This window comes from Notolepis coatsorum (genome assembly GCF_963971535.1).
Source record: "Notolepis coatsorum genome assembly, chromosome: 5".
In the NCBI taxonomy this organism is placed as follows: domain Eukaryota; kingdom Metazoa; phylum Chordata; class Actinopteri; order Aulopiformes; family Paralepididae; genus Notolepis; species Notolepis coatsorum.
The window spans coordinates 138,912,694-138,930,410 of NC_140169.1; the positions used below are offsets into that span (position 1 = coordinate 138,912,694).

General features: G+C 44.5%; 1 protein-coding gene across 1 annotated transcript in view; it reads left to right on the forward strand.

Annotated features, from left to right (window-relative positions):
* Positions 1–17,717, forward strand: part of LOC311228382 (utrophin-like) — a gene marked incomplete at both ends in the record, with an annotated part of 22,636 nt that overhangs the window by 3,962 nt on the left and 957 nt on the right. The window contains 4 exons of the mRNA XM_084314290.1: positions 3,903–4,073; positions 4,491–4,694; positions 16,229–16,363; positions 17,413–17,572. Coding sequence (XP_084170416.1) covers positions 3,903–4,073; positions 4,491–4,694; positions 16,229–16,363; positions 17,413–17,572 — 670 coding nt within the window. The remainder of the gene's footprint in view (positions 1–3,902; positions 4,074–4,490; positions 4,695–16,228; positions 16,364–17,412; positions 17,573–17,717) is intronic.

Below are 17,717 nucleotides of genomic sequence, written 5' to 3' on the forward strand. Positions count from 1 at the left end.
ACTGTTGAGAACAGGACTGAAACAGAGGGGTATAGAGGCTGCTAGAATGAGAACAGGACTGAAACAGAGGGGTATAGAGGCTGCTAGAATGAGAACAGGACTGAAACAGAGGGGTATAGAGGCTGCTAGAGTGAGAACAGGACTGAAACAGAGAGGTATAGAGGCTGCTAGAATGAGAACAGGACTGAAACAGAGGGGTATAGAGGCTGCTAGAATGAGAACAGGACTGAAACAGAGCTATATAGAGGCTGCTAGAATGAGAACAGGACTGAAACAGAGAGGTATAGAGGCTGCTAGAATGAGAACAGGACTGAAACAGAGCTATATAGAGGCTGCTAGAATGAGAACAGGACTGAAACAGAGGGGTATAGAGGCTGCTAGAATGAGAACAGGACTGAAACAGAGGGGTATAGAGGCTGCTAGAATGAGAACAGGACTGAAACAGAGGGGTATAGAGGCTGCTAGAATGAGAACAGGACTGAAACAGAGTGGTATAGAGGCTGCTAGAATGAGAACAGGACTGAAACAGAGGGGTATAGAGGCTGCTAGAATGAGAACAGGACTGAAACAGAGGGGTATAGAGGCTGCTAGAATGAGAACAGGACTGAAACAGAGGGGTATATAGGCTGCTAGAATGAGAACAGGACTGAAACAGAGGGGTATATAGGCTGCTAGAATGAGAACAGGACTGAAACAGAGGGGTATAGAGGCTGCTAGAATGAGAACAGGACTGAAACAGAGGGGTATAGAGGCTGCTAGAATGAGAACAGGACTGAAACAGAGGGGTATAGAGGCTGCTAGAATGAGAACAGGACTGAAACAGAGGGGTATAGAGGCTGCTAGAATGAGAACAGGACTGAAACAGAGGGGTATAGAGGCTGCTAGAATGAGAACAGGACTGAAACAGAGGGGTATAGAGGCTGCTAGAATGAGAACAGGACTGAAACAGAGGGGTATACAGAGGGGTATAGAGGCTGCTAGAATGCATCATCTGAGTGATATATATATATATATATATATATATATATATATATATATATATATATATATATATATATATATATATATATAAAAATAATTCACAGTAAATTGTTGAAAAGGAGTATAATATGGGACCTTTATAGGATAAGGTTGGTGTAATCGTATTTTATTTCTCCTTGTCAACATAGCCTACGAAAAGACCAAAAGCAGCAATGCATTTCTTCTACTTACAAATATGGTCCGTCCAGCCAACCCCAGATTATAGCTCATACTCTGAAGTCATAGAACTTCATTGTTGTCCGTTGCTAAAACAAGTCACAGAGCCGTACTGTTTGTTTTGGTCAGTATAATTCATCATTACAATGAATGCATTGTAGTTTTTTCCTGGACCTGCCTCTTGAAGTGACAGTGATTCGCCTTGGAAGTACTTGGTGGTTCAGACAGACTTAAAGCGATCGCTGTCCGGGAAAAACTATCTTGCCCGTGTTCAACACCATGATGAATTATACTGACCAGAACAAACAGCACTGTGACTTGTTTTAACATGATGAATTATACTGACTAGAACAAACAGTACTGTGACTTGTTTTAACATGATGAATTATACTGACCAAAACAAGCAGTACGGCTCTGTGACTTGCTTTAACTAGTGGTGGGACTCGATACAATTTTTTTATCGAATTAATTCAAGACTTTATAGTTAATTAATCACATTTTAAATGCATATCAATATTTGATGCGAAAAGCAAAACTTTTCAATTCAAATAGTTTTGGTATACGAGTGAATCAATGAATATACATTATACATACGTTTAAGCAGCAAAATCTTGTTTATTAGCTACTACACAGACCAACAGATCAATGCAATTTTAACAAAGTGCAGCAATTTTAGGAATAATATATATATAGCGCAAAAGGACCTTTTCTCTTTTGAAAGATAACATTCCGAAGTTTCTTACACAATAAAGAAAAATCACTTTGAGTGCTAATGAAATAGAGTAACAGAGGTTTGACCACACTGAAGTAAAAGTTGTGTGTACTCACATTAATGTTTACTTGTTGCCAGATGCCTCTTTTTAAGTTCCAGCTGAGAGGTAGCTGGAAAACATAACTGTTACATAACCTGAAGTCTTATAGTCATACAGGTCCAAAGTTTATAAAAATCCCATGGAAAATGAGTATTTCACAAAGGTTTTTGTAATGTGTGTACCGCAATAATTCAGCGTGATTATCCAAAATGGCCGTCCACTGCCTTTATTTCGCCTCTCGAGTCAAAACAAAGGACTTCCTCGTCCGAACGGCTTGTCAAATGACGTTTGCCGGATGTTTCATCTTCTCACTCAAGACCCGAAGCACGCTATACTGTAGGTTGAGTGGGGTGATGATCGAAAGGCGTCAAATTTACCTTTCCAACAATGTATTGGTTGATCGGCGAAAACGCAGCCCGGAGCCGACAGACGAGAGCAAAGTGCCGCGACGTGCGATAAGATGCGTAATTTGTTTTACGTTCGATTTTTTTCTGTAGTTACTGTAATTAATCGAAATTAACGCGATAAAGTCTCAGCCCTAGTTTTAACATGATGAATTATACTGACCAAAAACAAACAGTACAGCTCTGTGTTTTAGTGGTTTTTGGTAAACAATGGGGTTCTATGACTTGTGGACATGAGTTATAATCTGGTATTGTAAATAGAAGAAATGTTGGTTTGATGGTTTTGGTCTTTTTATAGGCTATGTTGACGATAAGAACAAACATTTATTGCAACAACCTATCATTTTACTCCATGCCCTGCATGAAATGAATGCTTGGGAAGTTTTAAAGTTTTTAGATGAACCATGTTTTTTTTATTAAATTTTTTCATCCCAATTTCGTATTTCCAATTCTTCCCTCCCCTGTCTTGAACGTTGCTAGACTATGCCTCCCACAGGTCGGCTGTAGTGAGGATAGGAGCCTTGCATCACATGTCCCCTCCGGTACACAAGGAGGCAGCCTGTCGCATCTTTTCACCGCAGCAGCTCGATCTCTCAGTGGCGAGGAGGAGTAACGTGTGGGAGGCTCACGCTGCCCCCGATACTTCCTGTTTCCGCCGCACCGGCGTCACCAAACCGACCTGTAGGAGTCGCTGTCCACAACGTCCAATCCCCACCCACCGGCCCCCCCACCCTCTAACACTTGCCAATTGTGTTAGTATGACGACCGGCCAAGCCGGTAGCAACGCCGAGAGCTGGGCTCGATACCAGCATCTCCTGCGTTAGTGGCGAGTGCCTTGCCCACTGCGCCAATCAGCCGCCCTTCTAACCTAATTATTAAGTTGGGAGTGTCGTGCACATTTATCCTAAAAGACAGTAGGGCTTCAGTATTTCTGGCTGATGCATCACATTCACTCTCAGATTGATTTGGATGCCACTTTACAGCCGCAAATATGGGGCTGTCAATGTTTCAAAATGGTTACATATGGTTCTCCGCCTCAAGGGTTCATAAATTATGGTTTTGATTACGTGTGTATCACTTTATCCAATCAGGAGAGAGAACTCCACACTGCAGAAATGGTCTGATAAAAACTAATTTGAAGCAAATGTGTTCTTGAAACAAGTAAAATAATCTCCTGATTGAATAAAGTGGGAAGGGACATTTATTTTCTGTTTACTGCAGAGCGGAGGGACTGGGAGACCCATGTTACTGACCAGTTTGGTTACAAAGACTTCATTTCCTGCATTCTGGTGCAGGAATCTTTTTTATTTGTACCCTTTAAATGCCGGTGTTTGTGATGGCATCACAAATTATTGTTAAAAAACAGGCTAGCATATGTATGATTAGCAACAACACTGATTTTGATGGATTTTCATCTCACGTTTTTTTTTCTGAATGTATGTACATTTAAAAAAGCTGAATCTGAATGTGAAATCCTGTCCCTCTATAGTTACTGAGCCACCAGGAGCGAGTGGCGGAGAGCAAGGAGAAGCAGGTGAACCTGAAGAAGGACTTGGCGGAGATGCAGGAGTGGATGGCCCAGGTGGACGAGGAGTTCCTCATGCGAGACTTCGAGTACAAGAGTCCTGAGGAGCTGGAGGGAGCGCTGGAAGAGATGAAGGTCAGGAGAGACACACGGCGAGACGCGGGCGCCTTTTCAAAACGACGAGCCCACTTTAAAGGGATAGTTTTTTATATGTACAGATAGATACAGAAGAAGCCCATTCTGATTTAGAATCGAGTCTGTCCGTGGCCAGAAAAGCATTTGCACCAGTGTTTTGGTTTCTGAGGTACTGGAATTAGCTTCATACTACATGTTAGCTTCACATTACATGAAAGTCAATGAATGAGGGCCATGAATCCGTATAGAAATCCTGAATTCTTATAGAAATTCACTGGAAATTGTGTGTACACATGCAGTAATGCGTTTGGTTTTGTCTGTGTGTGCGTGCATGCATGCATGTGCGTCTATTGTGTTGTGCTGTCCTAATTCTATTTCTGAATCTCAAAATAAAATTTTCATAACCCCCCCCTACAGAGAGCTAAAGAGGACGTGCTGCAGAAGGAGGTGAGAGTGAAGATTCTGAAGGACAGCATCAACATGCTGGTGTCTAGGACATCGCCCCCTGGTGGCGGCAGTGGCAGTGGCAGTGGACAGGAGCTGACCTCAGAGCTGGGAGGAGTACTGGCCAACTACCAGAAGCTCTGCGACCGCTTCAAGAGCAAGTGTCACACTCTGGAGGTAATGCGTGTGTGTGTGTGTGTGTGTGTGGTCGGGGCTTGCTTTCCTATGACCAAATGTCCCCACGAGGATATAAAGATGGGTTGACGCCCTTCCTTGTGGGAACATCTGGTCGTCTATCGTCGGGGGGGGGGGGGGGGGAAGGACAATTCTCGGGATATTGGGGGATCTCAAACCCCGCCCTCTTTTCTTGATCCTCCAATCGCAACTGTTTGCTTTCCTTTGCGACCAACACATTAGGGTTAGGGTCAATTAGGGTTAGGCGTGTGTCCGTGGTGAGGGTCACGGCGTGAAGTCAGTGCAGTGTCCCCACAGCTGTGGGTTTGTGTGGGTGATGTGTGTTGGTTTAAGGGGCAGAGAAACGACTGCATGGCCTCCTGAGAATAACACGCATTCTTCCCCAGTTATTCCTGGGTTCTAAATTGGAGCTGACATTTTAAAACGGATGTTCTCCTAAAGATCCCCTTCTTCAGATTGGGAAAAAAACAAAAGAGGTGCATAGCTATTTTAAATAAAAATCCACCCTAAAGCTTTTCAGTGGTGCTTTTAAAATGTTTGTGGACAGTTAAAGGGATAGTTCTGATCGTTTTGAAATGGTCTTGGACAGTTAAAGGGATAGTTCTGATGGTTTTGAAATGGTCTTGGACAGGTAAATGGTTCGTTTTGATGGTTTTGAAATGATCTTGGACAGTTAAAGGGATAGTTCTGATGGTTTTTAAATGGTCTTGGACAGTTAAAGGGATAGTTCTGATGGTTGTGGAACTCTAACCCTATTCCCCTACTTACAGTACCAATGGTGTAGGGCTGGGCGCTATGGCCTAAAAATAAAATCTCAGATTTAAAAAAAAAATCCGATTTACGATTTTAATCGATTGTTTTCTCTTGAAAACTAGAAACACCAAGGAAATAATTAAATAACCTTTGTTTTTATTTGACATAAAAAAATGATCAAACCAAAATGAATTTCCCTATTGGGATTGAAGTGCAAACCTAACTTTCACCAATCTTCACTTAAAAAAATAATAATAATAATAATAATATATATAAAAGGTTACTCTTGATCAAACAAAAATTAATGTCCCTATTGGGATTAATAGTGAAATTACTTGCTTTTTCACCAAACTTCACTTAAAACAAATAAAATGTGCCTCTTGATCATCAAACAAGAATGAATTTCTCTATTGGGATTAATAAAGTGCAAATCTAACTTTCACCAAACATTACTTTTTGTAAAATAAAAGGTGACTATATATAAAAAAAAAAAAAAAATTTGTTTTGAAAATCGGTTTGAATTTTTCAAAATCGTCCTAAATCATTCATTCGAATTAATCGATAAAATCCTGTCTGTACAAGTTGACTGAACATAACTGAAATCTACATTGGGTGCTTTGTGTGTAGTAGGTTTCAGTTACGTTGCATACGGTATTACATGAATAACGTTTTGAATTGATCAATTATGGAAACATAACGTGTGAATTCTACTTTAGGGTGAATTTTCACTTTAAGGTTTTAAGATTTGTTTTCTCCTACTAGCTGCTCACTGGGCGGCTGACCTCGGCCGCTTCCACTGGGCTTTCTTGTGTGGTCTAGTGGGATTCCCTTTAAAGGAACACGCCGACATTATGGGAAACAGCTGACCGTCTTCTCCAGGATCAGACAAGAAGATAAGACTGTGTGTTCAGTAGTAAGCAATCCAGTTGCAGGCCAGCCTAAGTGGATACGGACCGTCTAGCCTAGCTGTATGGGCCCGAAATACACACAACCAGAGTTTTAAGCTAGGCTAGTGGTATTCGCTTCCATTCATCTGTGCTAAACTAGGCTAGCTTGAAGCCGGATAGCTTTCTACTGAACACACAGAGAGGAAACCGGTATCTATCTTCTTGTCTGACTCTGGAGAAGACGATACACGCATTTCCCATGGTGTTGGCGTGTTCCTTTAACTATTAATATATGATCTATTTTACACTCATAGAAAATGCACTATAATTACATGGAAACTGTCTAATGTTGTAACTTTGTTTCAGTGTTTCCAAGTAGTGGTTTCATTTGTCACTTTTAATAACTAGAACCACAGATGGTTTTTCAAGCCACTGTATGTATATACATTAACAGTTAGTTTGAGTGCCGGGGCGGCTAGGTGGTGTAGTGGGCAAGTGTGGAGACGCTAGGATTCGCGTGTTCGAATCCAGCTCTCCACATTGTTTTTCAGTTTGGCTGGTCGTCCGCAGTAATACACATTGGCCGTATTACGGGGAGGGAAAACTGAAGGGTGGGGATCGAACGTTGTGAACAAGCGACTCCTACAAGTCGGTTGGTGCGCCTGCGCAGTAGAATCAGGAAGTGTCGGGGGCAGCGTGAGCCTCCCACGCGTTACTCCTCGACACTGAGAGATCGAGCTGCGCAGGTGAAAAGATGCGACTGCTGTTACCTCAAGTACCGGAGGGGACTTGTGCTATGTATGACTTAGTCCACATTGCAGCCGGCTTGTGGGAGGCAAGAAACAGCGTTCGTGACAGGGGAGGGTTGAATTGGATGATACGAAAATTGGGATGGGAGAAAATATGGATAAAAAAAAATAAAGTTAGTTTGAGTGCCCAGCCATTAACATTGGAAACATGGTTTAATGCCACCACCCACTTCAATGATAGCGTTGTGAACGCATAATCTCTGTCTTACATTATGGCTATGTGTCTAATCTGCCTGTCGCTTATCAATGACTTGTTTGCTGTCAACATTGTTGAAACGGATTGTTTTTTAATCGGTTCATTTTCGTTTTATAGCATTTTGAAAAGCCCTCGTTTTTCAGGAAAATATATAGATTCCGTGATAAAAGGCATTTACTGAAATATTCTAGCATACACAAAAACATTGTCATTTTTCGGCCTATTTATGAATCGTTTTCAAATAAACGCTAGATTATCGATAGTATATGTGTACTTATGCACGCTATAGAGGCGGGCTGAAAAATCGATTCTCTCATTTCCTCATCAGCGATCACAGCCACACACACACACACACACACACACACACACACACACACACACACACACACACACACACACACGTGCATAGGGCAAAAGCTTATATCTCTGTGAAAACTGGTAAAATAAATTCCTTACCTGAGATCAAATGTTATCCAAAAAGATTATTCCAATACCTGATCGCCATTCCAAATATCGATCACGCTTATTGATTACAGTGTTGAGTCCTGTAAATACATAGTCCACGAAGGCATGATACAGGTCATAAAATGATAGTACAGTGGAGAAGTAAAAAGTACAATACAAAAAAAAAAAAAATAGGCAGTGTAAACAATATAACAATATAATTAACACCGAGTATGGGCAAGTAGGCAGTGTAAATAAGTCAAGGTGCAGATGAGGGTATGTATGCCCTCTCAGTTATATTTTCCTTACAATAAACAGTTACAATATATATAATATAATAATAATAATATAATATCTAATCTAATATAGATTAGGGTCATGGTTGGAGGGTTGTGTCTTTGTAGCAACCATCTGACCCAGGGAAGGTGTGGGTGTGTGTGTGTGTGTGTGGGGGGGGGGGGTTAACACCATAGAGCTATGACTATGCCTCCTAGTCACAATGGTCTGATTTGTACGACACGAACGCAAAACTTAAGTCATGTAACCGGGACAACTGCACCCTAGAGCGCATGGAGCTGTGACTTTATTTTGGCATGCATTATTATTCAACTCTGGATGTGTTGTGCGAGTCTTTCTTTCGGCAATGCATATCTCTGGATGTGTCGTGAGTCGGCGTGAACAGTGTGTGTGTGGGTGAACAGTGTGTGTGAGTGTGTGTGAACAGGGTGTGTGTGTGAACAGTGTGTGGGTGTGTGTGTGTGGGTGTGTGTGTTTTTATTTGCTCCCGACTGTCAAATCGGGAACACATATAACAGTCCAGTGGATTGAGGTCGGTCGGCTGAGGCCAGCGTGAAGGTTCTTCATCACACTCCTACGCAGAGAGACGGGACGACGTTCCACTGTCAGACTCTGAACTGCTGCTACCTAGATTCATATTGTATGAATATAGTCATATATTATTGTCCCCCCCCCCCTAGGGATGGTACCTTTCACATTTTAACCGGTACCGGTACCGGTGAATCAATACCGGTACCCAACGGTACCTTTTTTCCGGTACTTTAGTCTCAAGAAATGTTCACCTCAGCCGTGAAAAAAAAAAATCCAAACTTCAAATAACTACAATTTCGACAGTTTTCGGCTTGCCATTGCTCCGACTGCTTTGTTGTTGAATCAAGTAAAATCCTAGGTAAGCATATATTGTGCGTGTGAACGTTGACAAAAAAAAAAAAAAAAGTTAAAAAAAAATATATAATTTTTTTTTTTTTTTTGGTATCACTTGATTCGATACTCGGTAGTACCGACGTGTTTCGGTTCGGTACCATCCCTAATGAATATAGTCATATATTATTGCCCCCCCCCCCCCCATATTTCTTTGTCTTCCATGAATAAGAACAAAGGAATGAGTGCATCTATTGAAATCCATCCACTCTTTCTGTGCTCCTCTTCCCCTTTTATAGCTAAAGTGAAAGGAGTTTTCTTTAACCCTTTCACTACCACACTAACCTTTCACTACCACCAGGGACCGAAACTAGAGAGCGCCACCCGCCATTTGCGCTCAGTTTTTACGTTTGGCGCCTCCCACTGAGACGTCTGAGCGCCGTGTGGCGCTCAATCAAATAGTCATGTGAAAACCGAAAATCATGATCAAATTCTTTAGCGGAGTTCTCACTCGCTGTCTCAGCAGACATGAAGCGCGCACCGCGCACTGCTGCTGCTACCCCCTCCCCACCTGTTTCTGTATGCTGCATGTAAACAGAGGCTATTGCCTCCGAGTCACATTGACGTTAGTTAGCACTTAGCACTGCTGCTCCTACCCCCTGTATGCCTGCATGTAAACAGAGGCTATTGCCTCACCGTGACGTTAGTCTAGTCAGTGTGGGACCTTCGTGAGATAACGTTAGCTACCGTTACAAAATGACCCAGTCAACTATTCACTTAGTTTAATACACGAGGCATTGTGTAACGTTATCCAGCCGGCTAGCTACGGATAGCTCCCGACATCAACAAATCCTCCAGCAATAGTCCAGTGCATAATACCTCCGTTGGCTAGGTAACTAGTCACTACGAAATGTCGCAGTAAACTAAATAGTTCACTGAGGCGTTGTCCCAACGCCATCCAGCAGTAGCTACAGATAGCTCTTGGCATCAATGTCCTGGCTACAACAACAACATGCGTATTCGAGTCCCTGGTTTACATCGCATGAGTGAGGGCTGCTGACTAGGGTCCAGGTGCAGCGCCGGAGAATTCTTTTGCATGCTGAATGTAGCGTTTAGGGTCCAGCTGCACCCCCGGAGAATCCTTGCTGGAGCTGGAGGCCACTCGAGTATACACACAGACAGTGGAGCTGTTTGCAGACAGCGAGGTGGCGATGTCTCGCAGATAACACACAGAAAAAATAAATAACGCACATCCTCCGTTTGTTGGTGCTGAGCCAAACTGTAAAAACAGTAATACATAAGATAAAGCAGGGCTCGCAACTCAGTCGTAGTTCCAAGGTGTTTTATTTGACAAAAAAAAAAGGCAGATGCGACGTTTCGACCCTTCTGGTCTTCTTCAAGCAGACCAGAAGAAGAAGACCAGAAGGGTCGAAACGTTGCATCTGCCTTTTTTTGTCAAATAAAACACCTTGGAACTACGACTGAGTTGCGAGCCCTGCTTTATCTTATCGCAGATAACACAACCACAAGTATGATTATATAATATATATATAAAAAAAAATGTTATCAAAGAAAAGTTGGCGGGTAAGAAATATGCTTGGCGGGTAGATTCTTCCCATCTACCCGCCACTGGCCGGTGAGTCAAAAAGTTAATTTCGCTCCCTGACTACCACACTACAGACGGTTAACCTTCTGTAGTGTGGTAGTGAACGGGTTAACCTTCTGTCGCATTGGCAGTGAAATGGTTAACCTCCTGTGTTGTCTCTGTGAAAGGGTTAACCCTTTGGTAGTGTGGTAGTGAAAGGGTTAATATGGCGGTGTCTCACATCTAGGATTATCGTTCGCTGGGTACCTCTAATATAAAAGACAAATGTCAGCTGTCAGCATATTGTGTTACACAGTATATTGTTTTTTTTAATGTAGGTCATAAACAATTATATAGAGTTATACCCATATATAAAATGCACACATCTCATAAAACGATGGACCAGAAAGTCGTTTAATGTTTAGTTTGTTCTTTCCATAAATCGAGGGATTTGCCCTCAAGCACTCGCAAGAGAGATTAAATGAACGTATTCTCAACAACCAATGTTTTACTTTCAAACCGATGCTTTCTGAAATATAATGCAATGGCCGATCCCTTTTCATCTTGTAGGGTCGTGACCAAAATGATGGACAGCATGCCGATTATGCGGGACAGAAAAGTAATATTGAATACTGTAGCAGTCGACCCTGCTGCCACACATTACATTACATTAAGTAATTTAGCTGACGCTTTTATCCAAAGCTTGTATCCACACGTCACCAAGTGGCTTTTTACAGGCTCTCCGACACAGAGACACAGGCACACATGATGGTGAAGACAAACTGGTTTAATGAAGAGAGTGGCAAGATGTAACAAACCAGGAGCAGATCATGACAAAGGCTCTCCTCAGTAGTGTGTGTGTGTGAGGATGGCCAATTTATTCTGTGCACACTGATTACTTATCCAGGTCTGATTAGCTTGACCCAGGGCAGGTGTAGCTGATCCCAGGTCTGGTTAGCTTGACCCAGGGCAGGTGTAGCTGATCCCAGGTCTGGTTAGCTTGACCCAGGGCAGGTGTAGCTGATCCCAGGTCTGGTTAGCTTGACCCAGGGCAGGTGTAGCTGATCCCAGGTCTGGTTAGCTTGACCCAGGGCAGGTGTGGCTGATCCCAGGTCTGATTAGCTTGACCCAGGGCAGGTGTAGCTGATCCCAGGTCTGATTAGCTTGACCCAGGGCATGTGTGGCTGATCCCAGGTCTGGTTAGCTTGACCCAGGGCAGGTGTAGCTGATCCCAGGTCTGGTTAGCTTGACCCAGGGCAGGTGTAGCTCAAACCAGCCATCCACACACCACAAATACAATTATGCAAGAATAAGGTTTACATGATGTATAAAGCATTTGATCTAAATACACTGGTAGCTAGATTAATACACATATTTCTTTGAAGCACAGTAGTAATATAAGTCACGCAGTAATATAATAAGTTACCAAGTAATTCGAATAATAATAAACTTCTTTTGTATAGCACCGTTCATGCAAGAATTTCAGCCCAAAGTGCTTCACAGCAGTGACATAAAATAGACATGTGGGCATAATTATTCTATGCAATTCTAATTCAGCTGACAAAATGAAAGCAATGCATAAAGTGCAGACATAAAATGAGTATATAAAATAGACAGAATAAGAGCAATGCAAAAAGTGTAGACCGTGGCAGAAAAGTACAGTACAGTAGGTCAAACGGGCCAAATGGCTCAGCAGCAGAAACGCTGGAGAAACTGAACATAGATTGTAGGCTGATTGTGTCTTCATAGTTGTTGCTTCATAAGGTTACCTTTGTAAAAAACACAAAGTGCTAAATCTGAGATAAAGGTGTCGGCACCATGGACACTAGTGCTGTGGCTGCTGGTCCAGAGGCAACCGGGTCGGCTTGTTGGGTAGACTTCAGTATCCAAACCGCTTATACTCCTTCAGTATCATCCCTGACTTCACTCCGACAGTCGCTGCCATCTCCACCACTTCCCTTGTACGCCCCCAGGGCACGTCTTCTCCTGTAGCGCTGAGGCCAGTGAAACTGAAAGAGCTGGGCTGTAGTTACTCTACTGTAACTGCTCAACAACACAGCTCACAGTAGAGCTGTAGTTACTCTTAAAGGAAAACTCCAACATTTTGGGAAATTTGCTTATTTGCCATCTACCCTGGAGTTAGACAAGAAGATGCATACCGCTGCTGTCGGGACAAAACCTCATAACTCCATTTTTTTAATTTTTTTTTATTATATAAATCAACTCCGTAGTTCATCCTCCATATGTGTGTGTGGGTTTTACAAAGTTTAAACAATGGGAAAGCATTAAACCGATCATCTGTCTAAAACTCCTAACTCTATTCACCCTCAAATCTGTGTTCGTTTTTTTCATCTGCTGAAAAGTTGGGTTTTTGGAGTTATGAGGTTTTGTCCCGACAGCAGCGATACCCTTTTTCTTCTCTGTGCATGCAGTAGGAGTAGGAAGACGCGCACCGTTAGCCTAGCTTAGCGTTAGTCACTGGAAGTAGGTTCCTCCATTAGCCTACAGTAGTTCCAAACGTCTTCCTACTCCTACTGCATGCACAGAGAAGAAAAAGGTATGCATCTTCTTGTCTAACTCCAGGGTAGATGGCAAATAAGCTAATTTCCCAAAATTTTTGAGTTTTCCTTTAACTGAAAGCGCCAGGCTGTAGTTACTATTTTTTTTCTTTATCTACTTTTTCTCCCCCTTTTTCTGTGATTTTTCTCCCATCCCAATTTCCTCTCGTGCCAATTCTCCCTCCCCTGTCCTGATCGTTGCTCGCATGTGCCCCCCACTGGCTGGTCGTAGGGAGGATAGAAGCCCATCGCATGTCCCCTCCGATACATGTGGAGGCAGCCAGTCACATCTTTTCACCTGCCAGCGCGGACTCTCTTTGCTGTGCACGCGTCCCTGACCGACCTGTAGGAGTCGCTGTTTACAACGACCACACTACCACCCTTCGACTTCCCTCCCGCTAACTCTGCCAATTGAGTCAGTATGACGGCCGGCCCAAGCCGGAGGCAACGCTGACAGCCGGATTCGAGACCGGTGTCTCTTGCGTTGGTGACGAGCGCAATGTCAGCTGCGCCACCCAGCCGCCCTGGCTGTAGTTACGCTTAACTGAAAGCGCCAGGCTGTAGTTACTCTTTTTTATTTTTATTTTTTATCTTTTTCCCCCTCCTTCTTTTTCCGATTTTTCTCCCATCCCACTGTTAGTCGTTATGCCAATTCCCAACCCCCTTCCTGGTTGTTGCGCACTTTCCCCTACTGTTGGTCCGAGAGGCCGGAGACTGTCTCATGCTTTCCTCCGACGCATGTGCAGCCAGCCGGCAGCCAGCCTGGCCGCGCAGATTCTCACCGGGAGAGTGTAACGTGTGGAAGGTCGCACTGCCTCTCTCCAGATCCTACCCTCGCTGAGCAGGCGCCCCGACCGAACTGTAGGGGTCGCTGTCCACAACGCCCATGACCCACCCATGGCTCCCCTCCCCCTAACTCAGCCAAACGAGTTAGTATAGCGATCAGCCCGAGCCAAGGCAATGCTGACTCTCCGGAAGTCGAGACCGCAGCCTCTTGCATTGGTGACGAGCACAAATGTCCGCTACGCCACCTGACCGCCGCGGCTGTAGTTACTCTTAACTGCTCAACAACATGGCTCACAGTAGAACTGTAGTTACTTTTTTCTTTTTTTTTTATCCACTTTTTCTCCCATTTTTCTATATTTCCTCCCATCCCAATTTCGTATCATCCAATTCAACCCTCCCCTGTCACGAACGCTGTTTCTTGCCTCCCACAAGCCGGCTGCAATGTGGACTAAGTCATACATAGCACAAGTCCCCTCCGGTACTTGAGGTAACAGCAGTCGCATCTTTTCACCTGCGCAGCTCGATCTCTCAGTGTCGAGGAGTAACGCGTGGGAGGCTCACGCTGCCCCCGACACTTCCTGATTCTACTGTGCAGGCGCACCAACCGACTTGTAGGAGTCGCTTGTTCACAACGTTCGATCCCCACCCTTCAGTTTTCCCTCCCCGTAATACGGCCAATGTGTATTACTGCGGACGACCAGCTAAACTGAAAACAATGTGGAGAGCTGGATTCGAACACGCGAATCCTAGCGTCTCCACACTGGTGGCGAGTGCCTTGCCCACTACACCACCTAGCCGCCCTAACTGTAGTTACTCTTAACTGCTCAACAACACGGCTCACAGTAGGGCTGTAGTTACTCTAACTGCTCAACAACACGGCTCACAGTAGGGCTGTAGTTACTCTAACTGCTCAACAACACGGCTCACAGTAGGGCTGTAGTTACTCTAACTGCTCAACAACACGGCTCACAGTAGAGCGGTAGTTACTCTAACTGCTCAACAACACAGCTCACAGTAGGGCTGTAGTTACTCTTAACTGCTCAACAACACGGCTCACAGTAGGGCTGTAGTTACTATAACTGCTCAACAACAACACGGCTCACAGTAGGGCTGTAGTTACTCTAACTGCTCAACAACAACACGGCTCACAGTAGGGCTGTAGTTACTCTAACTGCTCAACAACACGGCTCACAGTAGGCCGGTAGTTACTCTAACTGCTCAACAACAACACAGCTCACAGTAGAGCTGTAGTTACTCTAACTGCTCAACAACACGCACTGCTTGCTGGCCTCCTGGCCACTGCCACCAAGCCTCTTCAACTCATTCAGAACGCAGCGGCCCGCCTGATCTCAAACCTACCGAAGTCGACCCATGTCACCCCACTTCTTAGGGACCTGCACCGGCTCCCCATTGCTGCACGAATCCGCTTCAAGGCCCTCGACCTAGCATACCGTGCGGCAAAGGGAACCGCTCCCGCCTACCTCCGGTCAATGGTCTCTAACTACACACCCTCAAGACCCCTACGCTCTGCATCTTCTGGCCGCCTCAGACCTACTCCTATCCAAGCTCCCGGAGGGTCATCAAAGAGAAGCCGCCTATTCTCAGTCCTTGCCCCACAATGGTGGAATGAACTACCCACCACAGTTTGGACAGTCGAACCCCGTCCAATCTTTCGCCATCGACTAAAGACGTACCTCTTCAACCATTATCTGAAAAAAGAAAAATAATCGAACCCTAACTAACCTTGTCCTAATAAACTAAACTACACTGTAACACGCAACACTTTGATGAATATTGTTACTCAGCTGATAGAGTTGTATCCTTCCTGATGACCTGTCGTACAGAACTTGTAAGTCGCTTTGGATAAAAGCGTCAGCTAAATGACTAAATGTAAATGTTAACACAGCTCACAGTAGAGCTGTAGTTACAGAGTCTAACTGCTCAACAACAAAGCTCACCGTAGCTTCTTGGAGAAAGGAGGCACTAGCAAGCAGGGAGATACTGGTGGTGTAGGTTGCTGACAATTTTGAGAAATTAATCTTTAATTCAATTCTAAAATGAATAATAGTGTATTATAACCTACCGGAAGTGGGGGGGGGGATCATTGAACTTGCACACTGTGCTCGTAAATTATATTTCCAGTTCGCATGCGTCTATTTTTAGTTTAGTTGTCGCTCTCGCTCTGTTGAACCGTGGCTTGTTGTGGGTAGTATCTTCTCTTGAGCCTCCGGTTAGACGACATGGATTTGTGAAGGTCGCTTCGGCGAGGGGAATAAAAGTGAGTCGGTGCAAAGTCACGACCGACCTCTGACCTTTTGCACATGTGTGTGTCCTCTCTAGGAGGTGTGGTCTTGCTGGATGGAGCTGCTCCAGTACTTGGATGTGGAGCAGGGCTGGCTCAACACTCTGGAGGAGAAGGTCCAGTCTGCGGACAACCTGCCTGAGAGCACGGAGGCTGTGAACCAGGCGCTGGAGGTACGACACACACACACACGCAGATACATACACACACACACTCGCACACACACGCACACGCAAATACACACGCACATACACACTCTCACACGCATACACGCAGATACAACAACTGGCACAGTTCACCAGTATTCCCAGTCTGAGCAGTGATGACAGCATGCGAGACGAGACATTATTCATAGTGTTGTGTTGACATGTACGGGAAACGCATGTTTCATGTCTCGCTCCCCGGTGCTCCCGAGACCCTTGATTGTCTGTCTGTTAATCCTCCTCGTTAGTCTGAAGCTCCGTGTGTCCATGTTGCTATATCTGTCCGGCCTGCGGCAGCCGTGTCACTCTCACTTCAATCACACGTCCGGCTCTGTAGCGTCACATGGTGATCGAGGAAGATGAAGACCCTTCAAGACAAGGCCCCCCCCCCTCTCTCTCTTTGTCCTTTTCTCTCTCTCTCTCTCTCTCTCTCTCTCTCTCTCTCTCTCTCTCTCTCTCTCTGTCCTTTTCTCTCTCTCTGTCCTTTTCTCTCTCTCTCTCTCTCTCTCTCTCTCTCTCTCTCTCTCTCTCTCTCTCGCTCTGTCCTTTTCTCTCTCTCTCTGTCCTTTTCTCTCTCTCTGTCCTTTTCTCTCTGTCCTTTTCTCTCTCTCTATCTCTTGTTCTCTCTCTCTCTCTCTCTCCTTTGTCTTTCTCTCTGCCTTTCTTTATTTCATTCCCTCTCGATCTCCCTTTTTTCTTCTGCTGTCTCCTTTACTCTCACTCTTTCTTCTTTGATTGTCTTCATCTCCCTCCCTTGTCTCTTTCACTCCATCTCTCTCTCTCTCTCTCTCTCTCTCTCTCTCTCTCTCTCTCTCTCTCTCTCTCTCTCTCTCCTAATTAAAGGAGTCACTCCAGGCTACATTGCACGACCTACGTCGTAAACAACAAAAGTGGCGTCAAAGCAAGTGCTGTCGGTCTGTTCTGCTCTCTATCGCCGTCGCTTGTCTACTCACCATCCCTCTCTCTCTCTCTCTCTCTCCGTCTCTCTCGCTCCCTCTGTCTGTCCATCCCCCCGCCAGTCTCTGGAGTGTGTTCTGCGCCATCCGGGGGACAACCGGACCCAGATCAGAGAACTGGGTCAGACGCTGATAGACGGAGGGATCCTGGACGAGCTCATTAGTGAGAAACTAGAGGCCTTCAACTCCCGCTACGACCAGCTCAGTCACCAGGTCAGCGTGTGTGTGTGTGTGGACATATTTTTCTGTGCCTGTAAAAACTAAAACTCTTCAAATACATTTTAATTTTTTTAATCTTGACATTAGAGTTTGTAAAACAATTTGTTAATCAGCTGTATTGAAATATGATATATATATCACACACTGTC